The sequence below is a fragment of the Pleurodeles waltl genome, chromosome 2_2, assembly GCF_031143425.1.
Source record: "Pleurodeles waltl isolate 20211129_DDA chromosome 2_2, aPleWal1.hap1.20221129, whole genome shotgun sequence".
Taxonomy (NCBI): domain Eukaryota; kingdom Metazoa; phylum Chordata; class Amphibia; order Caudata; family Salamandridae; genus Pleurodeles; species Pleurodeles waltl.
Genome location: NC_090439.1, coordinates 1,198,280,565 through 1,198,295,662, shown reverse-complemented (window position 1 = coordinate 1,198,295,662; position 15,098 = coordinate 1,198,280,565). Strand labels below are relative to the sequence as shown.

Sequence of the window (15,098 nt, the reverse complement as noted above, 5' to 3'; positions counted from 1 at the left end):
TTGTGCGTCGAAATGGCCCTAAGTGTTGAGACTGGTCCATATCGAGCCCTCTATTTTTGACCTCACTCTTGGCGTGAAAAAAAAAATTTGGCCTCTGTACTGTATCCCCCCTTCCCAGGGTCTGATGTCAGTTCAAAGAGACGGTGTTGTTATGACTGCTGCACTGATCAGCAGCTATTTGGAAGGTGTGATCACCTGATAGTGATCTGAAAGTGCACACCACGGAATCCACCGGGGGCAAGAAGGTAGGCATGGTGGGCAGACTTCAGGTGATAAAGCTGCCAGGTGGGCTGCTTCTGCCCAGTATTAGCAGCTCCTGGATATGTTTCAAACCTATAATAAACAAACAAGCATTGGTAATGCAACGGGTCTCATATTTACTTGAGTTGGCGCTATTGGCATTGTAAATTTATAAATGGACTTCTTTTGCCACATTAATTGGTCAACCCTGCTGCATATTTTGGTCCTTTTTGGCACATAATTGCAGTGGCCCTGCATATAACTAAAGGGCTAGTAGGCGTGCAGGATATTCTTTTTTGAAACAAGGCCCTTAAACACAAGCTACTCCCAGGTGCAAAACAAACGTTGCAGCCATAAGAGAGCTTACAAATCCACTGAATGGTGGGATGGGGTATTATTTTGGGGTCCCACTTACCTAGCAAGGGGACATAGGGATGATCTAGATACAAAGAGCATGTTGTGGTTAACACATTTTTAAGTTGGTTCCATTGTCCTAGGACCACCATAGGCTGAGTTATGAGCAAACGTTTTGTAAAAGGAATGCCCTACAAAGCATTATGGGGTGAGTTTCTGAGTGCCGTGAATATTGTAGTATGTTGACTGCAATGCTCAGAACAGTCCCTAGAGAACACCACAATAAAAATAGCATTTCTTAGAAACATGGCCGTGTAACCATATAGTTATACCCTAGCGGGCATAACCACATAAAAACAGAATGGCAGAAAATTATGCAGAGCAGCCATATATTTAGCCCCTAGAAGGCGTAGTACATTACACATTTTGGAGGCTGGCAGGCCTGCTGCAACGATATTACAAACAAGGCCCTTAAAGCATTAACTACTCTCAGCTGGTACACAAATGTTCCAGCCATGAAAGAGCTTAAAAAGACACCGAATGGTGGAAGGGGGTATTATTTTGGGATCCCCACTAACTTAGTGGGGGGTCCAAGGATGACCTAGGCAGAAAGAGTGTGTCATGCTGAATATTTTGGTGGTGGTCGCATTGTCCTAGGACCACCGCAGGCTGAGTTATGGGCAAAAATCTTTTGTAAAAGAATGCTTGCAAAGCATTATGGTGTGAGTTTCCTGAGTGCAGTGAATATTGTATTATCAGCTCTCCCGCTATCGGGAGAGCCGCTTTCAGGATTTATGTGTTTTTTACGTAAAGTCTTTATCAATTACCAGTGTTTTTATGAAAGCTATGGAGCGTGAAGGGGAGAGCCAAAATAAATTAGACTGATTAGGTAACAATGTGAACAATGTGACCAGCACTTCAATACTGCTTATAAAGTTTTCGCTGCTGTTCTGTGCTGTCTGCGCAGTGAGCGCCATGGATCACCAAGGGGAGAGACAAAAGAAAAAATAGGCTGCCCACGCTGAAGTATATTGGCAATCGTCAGTAATCCAGGGCCAGTCTGCAAGGCAGTAACAAAATCGCCCCAAGGCGGGACAATCGTAAAGCATTTATCAATGACATCAAGGGATTTTTGAAAGGCAAGCCCAAGACTGAGTGAAAGAGATGGGTGTGGCTAATAGCCCACAGAATACTTACAACAGGTCGAAAAGCGATTTTGTGCTCGACCTAAAAATACATACTTTCCAAGGGTTTCATTTCAAGTTTTTAATGAAGCATTACCGTCATACATAGCAGACTTGTCTAGTGAGTGAGAGGAACTGCCGAATATTGGCACATTTTCAGCCGATGAGACTAAAGGAGAAGTCTTTAAATGGAGAATAAAGCATTCTTTTAAACAAAAAACCCTTCCTTGTGTGCAGGACTGGGATAGCAACATGGATGTCATTTTGAGGTCGCCTTTTGCGACCCCTGGCACTGCCTTGTGACTCCTGACTTCAGGGGTGGCAAATTCAGTGCCAGGAACACAGTGGAAGCTTGTCCTTATGGAGGTCAGTCGAGGCTGCACTCTTTCTTTTCTGTCAGAATTTAATTACACTAATAGTGAATAATAAAATATTATTCACTCTTAGTATAATAAAAATTTGAATTTGCCCTCCCATGGCAGCTGAGGTAAGTAAAATGCTTTAAATGCATGTTGTGTGCATGCTTGTGGATGAGAGTGTGTTTATGTGAGAGTGTGTGTGTAAGTGTGAATTTGTGTAAGTGTGAGTATGTGTCTAAGTGAAAGTGGAGGTCAAAGGGCACGCATGTCACTTCCTCTACCCCTGGCATTTTGGTGAATTGACTCCCATGGATACTGCGTTCACTGCAGCCGATGCAGAGTTCTTTTAAGTGGATTTTCGTGTTCTTTCTCGTTCGTGGGACGCTCACTGTGATAAACTCTTTTCTCTGACGGCCTGCTTGAGTGACTTTGTCAGCACACTTGCATAGACGTACCCAGCCTTTCACACACTTTCTCTGACTGAACCCTGGGTACTTATTGCCCGGGCTTCTTGTCGCTTGCAGACTGCTTAGCTCCTCAGCCAGTGTTATTGTTTTCTTGCTTTTCAATGGCTGCTAAGCCATTCAGGATAAAACAAAACCTGCAGGATAGGTAATGGGAATTATATTTCTGCATAATATTTTCAAATGGAAAGTGAACAGTTCTTTTTCTGTTCGCTGATGAATAAAAGTAACAAAAAAACTGACATTAGGCGTTGGCATGCAGTAGCAAAATGCAAAGTCTGTAATAATCATAACTGGAGCAGAAAATTAGCTGTTAAAAATGGCCTTATTTTCCCCAAAAAATTCCTTTTCAAACTTACTATTTCTAATGGCACAGAATTTTTTTTTCTGTATAAACTTAAATGTATTGTAAGTTACTGTTTTCAGCTTATAGTTTTGTGGAAGAACTGTTCCTGAAGTTTTCCTCTCTATTAGGCCACGCCCTTTGTTACACTTCCCACGCCCCTTTTGAGTCCCCGTCTTCTACCACACACACACTGTCTCCGTCCCCCTTGAAGCTCTAGGCACAGTGAGCACAGACGCACCGTTTGCGATCACTCACAGGCATTTAATGTTGCCATGATTCCGTTTTGGGGCCAGAGTATCTGGTACTCATGCCTTTTCCCTAAAAATAAAAAAAGTCCAGAATTCAGTGCGTCTCGTGGTTTGACACTGATAGCGCGTCCAGTCCTTATAAATTACTTATACTTGGAAACGCCGGAGGTCGGTGAATCTTTTGACCAGGTTTAGCTCTCCTCATCCAAAGAATTGTCGGATCCCTCAAACCTATAATCAATAACCATTTATAATCAATAACCAATACTCAATTAGTAATCAATACAACTAATTAGTTAAACTGAAAATCAGTAATTAGACACACCATGACCTTTCAGTCATGAATAACCACACCCGTTTATTAAAGGTTAATGAGTTTATTACCCTATATTAACAAAGCTAATACAATATAAGTAAGTCTCAAAATCAAATGATATACGAACATTACTAGCTGTCCATAAAGACGGAAGACACGCAATCTACGCAAAATTTGGATTATAATACACTCGGTTATAGCAATGCAAATCACTAATAAAAGTCACTGAATTTGACTAATTGCATACATTGGTCAGCATAACAAGATTTCAATTCAACATGGTGCATCAAATGAATACCTCAACTAACCTCTGATTAGCATTGGCATGTGGGGCTTCATGCAAAAGAATTTTATCAACATCAATTTAGAAAACTTCTAGCTTAGGCTTTGTCAAAATAAGCAGTTGGTACCTAAGAAGGAAAATACAATGAATAATACATTTATCCTTTCATAATTACCAAATACAATCAGCATTCAAGGTAAGTCTTCGTCCTTCAGGTACCGCATGGGGCAGATTTCAAAGGGGCAAAGTTTAAGTCAAGTTTTCCTTGCGGCAGCAATGAAAATGGGGCAAAAGTTATCGTATGGGCAAGACGGGGTAAAGTTAAAGTCTCTAGGGTGAGAATTCTTTAAAGTCTCTCTCTGGGATAGAGAAAAAGCATCAAAGTGTCATTTAAAATGGCGTCTTGAATCTGGCTTCAAAATGGCATCAAAGAAAATGGCAGGCTTCTCTTTGTCCGGTGGGTTTAAGTTAGAAAACGTTCCAAATTCTTCAGGGCTCTTCCATTGGAGGGTCCATGGGGTGGTTTCTCTTTGACCAATGAATAGTGTCTTTCTCTTAGTACTCATTTATGCATAAGGTGTCCTTGGAGTTTTGGAACACAAGTAGCAACAAAGTTTGCCAATTAAATCAGTGTCTTTATTGTCTGCACCTGCAGAAACTGACCTTGCTTCAAAGGGGATGAAACTTGCCTAGCACGAAACCTTGAGATAAGTGTATTAGTCATTCTACTGGAAAAATACAGCTTTTAAAGTTAAAACGTGTCTTTGTTAATACAAGCGAAGACTACGCAGTTAAAATTGAGACCGGGCGACTAGGCCAAAGCCTCTGCTAAATTTAAGCTAAGCATATAACAGTTTTAACAAGAAAATCATAAAATACATCTGCAATTATGACGGATTACTACATTTTCCATTCTTCATGATTAATCAAGCTCGTTTATACCAATGGTGAACTTCTTCGTGGGCACATTTTCTACACACATTATTTTTCTTTGCTAAAATCACATTGTCTTATACGATTTTGTTACATGATATATGAATGCTTGTTAGCCTTTCTTTTTCTGCTTCATCAATCCCTCCTCTGATGACTAATTATGTCATCACATTAAATCTTCTATCACAAATTTTATTTCAGTAAAATTCTGTTTCAGTAATTTGGCATTTCAGTCAATTCCCTTTTTCTCTTCACTCCCTTTGATTTTTCCCTGTATATTTCTACCATTCTCTTTTGTTCTTTCTTTTCTATTCTTCTCTTGTTTCTTGATTTTATTATTTTAATAGCTTTCCATATTCCCCAAATACCTATTAAGCAAATTAATATTATTAATATTCCTTTTACTATTTTCAGTAATAATCCGTTCCAAATGTTGCTGAGCCAATTTCCCACGGAAGCAAAACCTTTTCCAAACTTTTCCATACTCCTGGTTCTTTCAATTCTTTCAAATCTGTACTTTCGTTAGTTACATTTGTAAGCATATTTCTAATTTGCCCACTGTTGTCTGGTATATATGAACAACAGTGATTTGCACTAAGCATTTTGCAAACGCCGCCATTCTTTGCTAAAAGAATGTCTAAAGCAAGCCGATTTTGAAGAGTCATAGCTCTTTTTGCAGCGAGTTCAGTATCCATCAGGATCATTGCTCCTGAGAATTTTGTCAGCATGTTATCCACAATAGTAGAAAACGTTCGTATTTTAATTGAATTCAATATAACTCCTATGGAAGGAATCATTGCTCCAAATATATCTCCTACCACACCAGAAGCTGTCTCCCTTTTCTCAATACGATGCATTTGGAAATGTCTTTAAGTCGTCTAGTTGATAAATATTTGGAAATACTATTCCCAAATAACATCTCCCATACCATCCCTTTGGAAGACAATAATAGACATTGAGTCCACAAATAGAATATACTCCTTGAGTAGCTGGATCTAGGCCATTTAACATGAACGTCCATTTACTCTGGAATAAAAACACGTGTTTACATTCACTCGTTCCTACAAAGATTGTATCATAGTATGATTTAGGTCTATATATACAAAGTTTCCCTATGTGTATTGCGTCTAAAGCTAGTTTCCCTTGTGTCTTTATTGCGGCAAAAGCATAGTTATCTACAGATGTCCTCTTATGTAATTCTTTTTCTAATTTTTCCTTTACCATTTTCCTTCTATCTTCAGTGTGATCTAAAAAGCTTTTCTCTACTGGTGAAAGCAAGCATGTAAGGTTTTCTTTATGAGCATGAAATGTGGAAAACAGTGATATTGGTTCAAAGAAACCCCTATCTATTTTTATATAATAATCTCTTGCTACTTTACTCAAGTACTCTATTATGGGGACAAATGAAAATATGACATCATGATTGGAATAGAAATATTGAATATACTCTTGGCCATAAAATCTGGTTAGTAACAAGCTACATGTTATTCCATACGTAAGAGGTATGCTATGATATGTCACCCCTTCTATTACTGAGGTAGGTATTTGTGTGGACATATAACAATCTTTCGCGTCCATTGTCTCAACATACTCATTCAGCAAGCGATAGAAAACGTTAGAAGAAAGTTATTTCTTGTTGTGTAAATATTGTTTGTCTTTTTCGAGTTTCTTCAAAGGAGTTAATTCAGTAGTAGTTTTAAGAATAGAAGCATCATTCGCGTCTCTTTCATTCCCTCCATGCATTCCTAGAATTATTGCCATAATTATTAGTACACATGCAGTTATTAGACCTATACACATGTATTTACAATATTTCACTTTATGTCCTTGTGTAGTATTGTCTGCCATGACCTATATAGAATCAGAAAGCTGAAGACACGTTATCAAATCAAATTCGCAGATATATATAAAAGATGAACGAGGTCAAAGTTCACACGGTTTTCTTTAGCAGCTTAGTCTCTTATCGGTTTAGCAGCTTATATCAAAATCGGTTTAAAAAGTCAATCAGGTTATCAATGTCTCTTATTCGGTAATGTTCATGAAATTTCACTTTTCAAGTACCAAAGTGTTGTTCTGCTTCTTCGTTTTCAAGACTAAGAGACAGAAATTCATGTGACCAATCATTAGTGGCTGTGTATGCCCATTCTGGACCAGAATATCTTCTGCTCGCTATTCTTTTCCTTTTTAATTTTGCATCTCCTTTCGATTCCCTTTCGCTTATGTCTTGTTCTTTGGCTGTGTCCTTTTCTTCATTCGATCTGGTTATGATAGACACTTCCTTTCTTTTCTCTTTCACTTTTGGCCATTTGTTTTCATTCAATGTTTCTTTAGTCTTTGATATGCTTTGTCTCCGTTTCGCGTTGTTTTCACCTGATGGACCTGCAACCGCTTCTGGAAGAATTGGAGCAATTTCACTTTGCTCTGCCTTGTCTCTTTCACCTGGGAGATCAGTCAGGTCTTCTCCTTCTTTTCCTGTCTCGTCTGCTTCTGGGAAAGCCCTCCTCTTATTAGGCTCTCCTGCTTCTTCACCTGAGATAGGATCTCTGTCACCTCCTGAGGCTTCTTCTCTGTTGTCCTCAAAAGGATCGACTTCGTCTTCGTCTGAGAATAATTTTTCTGTCTCAATTTCTTCTTGTTCGTTTTCAGGCTCTCTTCGTTCTGTCTAAGTGTCTGGTACTTTCCTGTCAGCTGTTAGTAATTTCAGTGCTTCAATTTCCTCTTCTGTGGGACACGTCACCCTTTTCGTGTGACTGGCGTGAATCCAGTTGGGAACTCCTGCACACCTCACAGCGGTGGTAGTTGTCAGAATCACTTGAAAGGGTCCTTTCCAATGGGGTTCCAAGCACGACTTCCTCACGTGCTTCTTTATCACCACCCAGTCACCTGCTTTCAGGGCGTGTCCTGGACCTTGGATCGGTGGCAAGGTGGTTGCCTCCACCTGGTGAGAAAAAGAGCGGACCACATCAGCCAGACCTTTGCAGTAGTCCAATACCATATCATCTGTAATATTTACAAGAGCATTTGCAATGCCATGGGCTTGAGTCAAGACAGACAAGGAACATGCATCACGTTCATGACAAAACAATGTGAACAGCTTTGTGTAATCAGGCATACCCAAAGCTGGAGCTCTGCACATGCATTCCTATGTCGTAGTTTGGACTCTTGCTCTGAGCAAGACTGCTGGTCTCAGGATGACAGTACTTTCGTTTGTAGGTGACTAAGTTCCTTCCTACAACTAGTTGTAACTGTTGTCCAAACCTTACCGGCTTACTAGCAGTACCTCACCAGAAACACAATAGCAAAAGGTGATTTGTAGCAGTCGCTTACGCATGGACTCAAAGTAAGATCTCTCAGGGTTGTCGTGGTTAAACGGAAATTACCCTTTTCTCACAGATTTATTATGTCTCATACAAACAAAGGCAATAACACAGATGCAGTGAAGTTATAATAGTTTTTATTCAACATAACTGCAATTTGCGATAAGTTGCATGAACTGCAATGATTAGGATAATGAATATACCAAGCAACAGTATTGTGAAGAGGAGAGTCATTGTTATAAAGACCCCCACCATTATGCAACATATGAAAGAAATATATGTATATGTAAAAGAAATGGAATAAGTCCTAATACCCTAAGGAGAGTAAGTCTAACCTCCTACCTATAAAAGGAGAGCTGGGTTCTTTAAACCTAATCTGCCAAAGCCGTGTCCATGAGAGGAGCCCCCAACCCTCGTTACCTTGGAATGAGGTCTCTATCTCAGACTCCGCAGGGACACGAAGACTGGGTCAGCGTCAAGATGACTTTAGCATCGGTATCAGCGATGGTGGCGATGCCCTCTGGTCGGAATCCCTCTGATTATCTGTCTAAAAGTGTGTTGTATTTATACAGATTTACAAGGTCCCCTGACATAAGTGTTATTCATAATAATAGATAACAGGCATGCTTGGGACGGCAATTAATATCAACAATCCCTCGAAAGTATAGAGAGGGAAAATCCCTAAGTGTGAATGCCTACTGTATGTTTGTCTTTCGTGCTTGATCTTGACGCCTTGGCGCAGTGACACTGATAATAGAACCCATAACAAGTGGCCTAACTATAAACAAGCCCGCCATTTTAAAGGAAATAAATAATTAAATGGTCTAAGACAGAGCAAGCTAAGTAGGTTAAAAGTCACTGGGTGACAGGGGCACGAGTTTACAAGCCTACGGCTAAGCTAACTCCTGTTATCCCGCTAAAAGAAACTAGGATTCACCACACCCTCCCCATCGCCGTAACAGGTATGATGAAGGGAAAGAAATCCAAAATGCTAAAAAAGCTGCTACTGAACTAAAAAAGCCAATTAACAAACAGATATTTTAATATCAACCATGACAAGTAAATCAAACGTTCAATATAATTGCAAATTTTGGAACCGGGAACTGGTAAGCAAATTTGATCAAATTATGTGCTATACGCAGGATCTTGAAGAATGTCATCGAAGTCACCACTCAACGATCTTAAAAAAGAGTGAACATCGTCTGATGTGAAATTGAGAGCTGGACGGACAAACGGATCCACAGAGTAAAAGTGAGCCATATTCATCGGTGTATCGACACTTGCTGCAGCGTCCTCATCCATGTTAGATTGTATAACAGATGGCTCATAGGTGGCCTCGCGGAGCAACCGTAGTCTCAAGGGGCATGACCGTGTATGAACCCTCATCGGGGACATCAGTAGTTCTTGGTCCACAGGAGATGTAGGTGCAACAGCAAGACAGACCATAGGCAGATGTTCAAAGAGACACCATATGCAGCGGAACACCGTTTGTACACACCAGAGTAGAGGCCGGAATGACAATGACCAGTCAAATTCTAGTTCCACCAGCAAAGGTGTACCGAAGATCCGAACCATGCGTTCACGGCACAGCGGTGTTGACGGGAGTGGCTCCATTGCTCTGTGTCGCTGGAAAAAAACAACCACCGCGAATCAGAAAAAATAGCAGTAGTAGTCCGCCAATTAAAGCCAAAATAATTGGAAAGCCACCAAACACACTGGAAAAGAGAGAATGGATGGCTGATGGGATGACTCCGAAGACAGTCTGGAAGATGGACACAAAACCAGACCCGACAGCCTTAAAGAAATGAACAATCCCAGTAGTGCTCGAAGCATTGAATATTCTGGATACCAACTCTCCAAAGTGTTTGGGGAAATCGGTATTTAAAAGGGATTGTATCTCGGCTGATGATCTCGCAATCTGGAGAGCATACGTCTCTTTTGCAAATGTCAAGGCGACCTGTTTTTGAAACAATAGCGCCTTCAGTCTGCTCAACTTGTCATAGTTCACATTAATAGTATCAATGTGGGGCCACATTTCTGATACTTGTATCTCTTGTGTGGGGGGAAACAAAACATGGCCACAACACGTAACGACCTTCGTGACTGAGATTGCGTAGGCAATTCCAGGTCGTAAGCCGCAACAGCTGTCATCGCTCAGTAGAACATAACTTCCATTGGAAAGTACATGAAACACTGAACGAATCAAGGGGACAGGAGTACCCTTCAGAAAACAGGCCAAATTTGCGACCCCCGCATTGCAAAGACCGTGAAGAGACACCTGTTTGCATATCATGGAATGACGAACAGTAGTCTCACATTCACTTCCGCTAAGAAAGACCTCTTGTTCACCGTTCAGATATCGATACTCAAAGGGCAACTCCCACTCTTCCTTAATAAAGCTATCTCATAGCCGTTCATATCGTCCCACTGCAAGATGTTTTAGGCAGCTTGTGAAACGAAAGGTCGAAAATGGTAAATTAATTATGCCGTGTAAGAGCCAAATAGTTGAAGGACTTTCTGCAACCGTGAAGGGCAACTTATCTAATTTTTCTACTTGAAGCAAGGTGAAACGAGCCTCCCTTTTAGCCATTGTCTCTTGTTCTCTGGAAAAATTAAAAGCAGCGAACAGTTGACTTCCATTAATATATTTCCATGGAATGTGGCCACTTCTCAGTGTCTGTAATGCCCAACCCAGCTGCATGATGGAACGTAGCTGTGTTTGCCCATGATATAACCGAGATAAATCAGTCTGAGTGATATCAATAGCAGATGACACTATATTCGACAGTGAATAAATCCGATTCGATAGCGTGTTCATGCCATTGTCGACAACAGCCAATGTTTTATCCAAATTTTCCTTATCAAGTTGCCTTAAACGTGCAGCAGCCTCAATTTGAGAAAGCTTCCAAATTTCATTATACATAGCATATAAAAACCGTTTTGAACGTTGTTTCTTAGGACCTAATAGGAAATCTTGTAGATCTATGCTGTCAGAAAGAGTGTTCAAGTGTTGTTTCACCGCTGTTAAAGTGTTTGTCTGCACCCATTGCTGGCACAGCTTACCCACACTGTAAGTTGTTATTATACCACTATGTTGACCCGATAGAAAGCGAGGGTCTGGCCTATGAATGGAAAAAACCCCTGACGAGTTCAAAAAACGCTTCTGACATTCATCAGTGTCGGTGGGCCATACCAACCATCCCCCGGGACGGGAAAGGGAAGAATTATAAGCACCAGCCTTAACCAATGCATCTAGCCCATCCTCAGAAATATTAAGAAAGTGTTGCCAATCTCTAAATTTTGTCGGAGTAGGGATATTGGGCGTGTTTAGATCTTTAATTTTTGCTAACCCCAGACATGATGTCTGCTCTACAGTATCATTTAAAAAAATCATTTGCATAGGTATTAAGCAAGCGCGAAACAAAGCCTCCCTACCCTGTATTTGCCAATCTTGTGTTCCCCATGCACTCTTCAAATCGACAGTGTTCTTCCAATATTCGTAACCCTCAATCGATAGTCGGGAAACAAAGGGATCTGAATAAATCAATTTTGTATCTGTTAGCAAAAGTTTCGTAAATTGCGCTGGAGGTAATTTAAAATAATACGATTCAGCATTCTTTGTATCATGCCCAGAAAAGTATGTGAATTTGTCACTGTAAAACTTTGGACTCCCCACCTGCGGTGTAGAACAGTGTTCCCATTGGGTGTAGTTAAAGAGAGTCCTATATCTAGTTGCACGGTGTAGGTAGTGATGTCCCCAATTGTTATAGCAGAACATTTCCCCATAATTCATTGAGTAATCATATACATCATCACTTCCAAAAGCGGAGTAGTCCTTCATTTCAGTCAGCATCGAATCAACTGTTTGGACATCCCAATCATCAGAAACAACATTAGGTGTAATAACATCAGACATAGAAATCTTGAACACGTATGGTATTTGAATTATCTCTGTGGGCCCGTATATATCGAACGGAACTTTGTCCCATACAATTCCATCAGGAATCGGAATAGCTGTAATATTGACAGGGGACAAATCACGTCGGACCTTATGTGATGAATGGTGTGGTGTCAAAATTACATCAACAGGCTCCACAGAGGAGCGGTCAGCGATATAGTGACCATTAATGAGTAAAAAGAAAACAGTCACAAAACCAATCCAAAAAAATAATGCAATAAATGTCAAACAGAACCAGAGATAGTTCCAAGGATATATCAAATAGTTCTTTTGAAGCCATCGATACAATTTGCTACCTCTCGAAAGTGTGTCAGTCACAGTTGAGGATGAATCTGAAGAAAAATCATCAATGTCTACAAAATAGCCAGAGGAAGTCTCCGCAAATACAGGACCCATCGAATTCCCATCCACTGTTGTTGGAAGTTCTTGATAGACAACGTTATTAGTGGTGGAAGTGTTCGTGTAAAATACAGCCAAATCCTGAATCGGGGAGTTCTCTGAAGTTGTTACTGGAACCAACAAAAGTTCATTTTCTGCCCTCCCCATGGTCGAGGAAGTGTCCGGAACAACAGCTGACATAGTTGTATAATCAGTGGTAGCGATAGTCATCCTACTATGTAGAGGGATGTCCTGTTGGGTAGTGAAAGGGGATCGGGAACTACCCAAGGGACCTCCTGGTCTACTGTGAAGAATTGGCCACATGGTGTAATTTGATGTCATCAATGGAGATGAACCTGTTTGATTTAGAACCAGACAATGGTGGAAGGATGACAGTCCTGGTGCCTTTTATTCCCAAGACCGGTACAGGTGCTTTGTATGACGGACCAAACTCTTTTTTCACAGCGATCTTCTCACAAACCAGATCCCCAACGTTAGGAATCCAGCCAGTCGAAGTTTTCGCCAAGTCCCTTATTCCCAATGTGGCAGCACTTGCAGATGATTTATCATCACGGAATTGTTGAAGCTCCTGTAAAACAGCGAGACGTTCTTTTATGTCAAATGGTGTTTCTGCTGCCACCATACCAGGGGCATCAAGATCGGGGACATACATAGGTGTCCCAAAGAGAACCTCATATGGAGACTTACCCCCCAAGGACCATCTTGGCAGATTATTCAGTGCTCTCTGGACCCCATATAGGTGATGTAACCAACTGCGGCCTGAACCTAAAACTCGAGCTGTTAAGGACTGCTTTAGATCACGATTCCGCCTCTCCACGACCGAATTTCCCTCGGGATGGTATGGTGAGGAGTAATGGAGTTCAACACCCATCGTCCTCATGGTGTCCCTGAAAGCCTTAGAGGCAAATGCAGGGCCCTGGTCCGAATGGAATGCTGCAACCGCATATGTACCGATAAAGATCAGCAAATCTTTTATAACAGTCCGGGCGTCAGCCGACCGCTGTGGCCATACCCACAGGAATCTAGAACAGGAATCAACAGCCACTAAAATGTATTTGTATGCACCATCAGGTTGTAAGGGACCACAATGATCCAGGTACACACAATGAAGTGGCTTGTCTGACACTAAGAGAGATGTCTGCGGAGGGCGTTTGATATTAGAACCCTTAATTTGCTGACAAATGTCACAGCAAAGGACATACTGTTTAGTCCGTCTGCATAGACCAGGCCACCAGTATCGTTGTTGTAAAATGGTGATAGTGGCCTGTATACCAGCATGTGCAGAAGCGACACCCTCATGTGCAGCTGTGATCAGCTCCAATCTTTGGTCTTCATTTGGGATCACTCGATCACCAACATCAGGAATTGTTGCAAAAGCAACATTCTGTGCACTGATATGATAGGTATAGTTCGTAGGGTATCCTTTCGGAAGGGTCTTGTCTGCAGCCGATGCTTTAACGGCAAGCAATATTTCACTATCCAACCTCGTCCGAGAACGAGTCACTGCAGCTACAGAAGCCGTAGCTACTGTTGCTTTGGCCGCCTCATCAGCCAATGTATTACCGGCAACATGTATTCCTACACGCTGGTGCCCCAATGTATGAACTACATGGACACATGGCAGCTTATCCTTAAGATCAGCCACCCTTCCCCACAACATTTTGTGTTTAATGGTGTTCCCTTTAGAATCTCTAAGCTCGTTCAGTTTCCAATGATTGAGGTATTCATTGTACGACTGGACGCAGTAATATGACTCCCAGACAATTAATGTCAGTGTTCCTGGCTCTGAATGTTCGAGCGCTAGAAGTAGAGCCTTAAGCTCGGCCACCTGGGCTGTGCAGTCCCCTAAGGTCTGAGTGTAGGTATTATGAGGATGGAAAACGCCGTCTTCCATTGTCCCGCACACAGCTGCGCAAGCTGCTGAGTATTGATGTTTAGTACCCACAGCCGGTTGTGCCGAACCGTCAGTATAAATGATCGTATCATAACTGTCAATTGGCAATATGTGTATGGGAGCGGGGTACTCCTGTTCATACTGGAGAAATTCCTGTGTCTGAAGTCTAGGATCAAACACATAATCAACATCAGTGGCGGTCAGAGACGTTGCCCATTGAATCCAGCGTGGATGTAATGCTTTAGCGTTTGGAACGCTTGCTTTAGTGACGGCCTCTAAGGCCGGCACTGGGGAGACAACAATTATGCGTTTCCCCTGGGCAAGCGGTCTCTCCTTTATGACGGCCATCTGAACTGCTGTCAGAATTTTTTCAGTAGGAGCAAAACGTTTCTCTGCATTGGAGTATAAATGTGATTTGTATGCAATAGGCACAGTGTCACCCTCATTAAAGGTGACATATGTAAATCCAAGGGCACCAGCTATTACTCTGATGACCAAGTTTGTTTTGTTATCACGTGTGTATAAGTGTCTAGCTTCCAGCATGTCACGTTGAATATCCCTAAGGATGTGTGTGTGTTCAATTGTCCATCGCCTGCTAGAAAAATTTGGTTGTATTAGGTCATATAGTGGTTTGATGCGTTCAGCATAATCTGGAATGTAGGTTCTGCCAAAATTAAAGAAACCCAGTAATGACTGTAATTTCTTAAGCGTGTTTGGAGGCTGTAGCTGAGCACATTTTTCTAGAAAGTGCGGGGCCAAGCTCTTTCCCTCATTTGATAGTTCATATCCCAGGAACAATACAC

General features: G+C 41.4%; 1 protein-coding gene across 1 annotated transcript in view; it reads right to left on the bottom strand.

Annotated features, from left to right (window-relative positions):
• The window catches only part of LOC138279410 (collagen alpha-1(III) chain-like), a 125,959-nt gene that overhangs the window by 90,589 nt on the left and 20,272 nt on the right, over positions 1-15,098 (bottom strand). Inside the window, exon 2 of the mRNA XM_069219402.1 lies at positions 196-333. Within this exon, the coding sequence (XP_069075503.1) occupies positions 196-333 (138 nt within the window). The remainder of the gene's footprint in view (positions 1-195; positions 334-15,098) is intronic.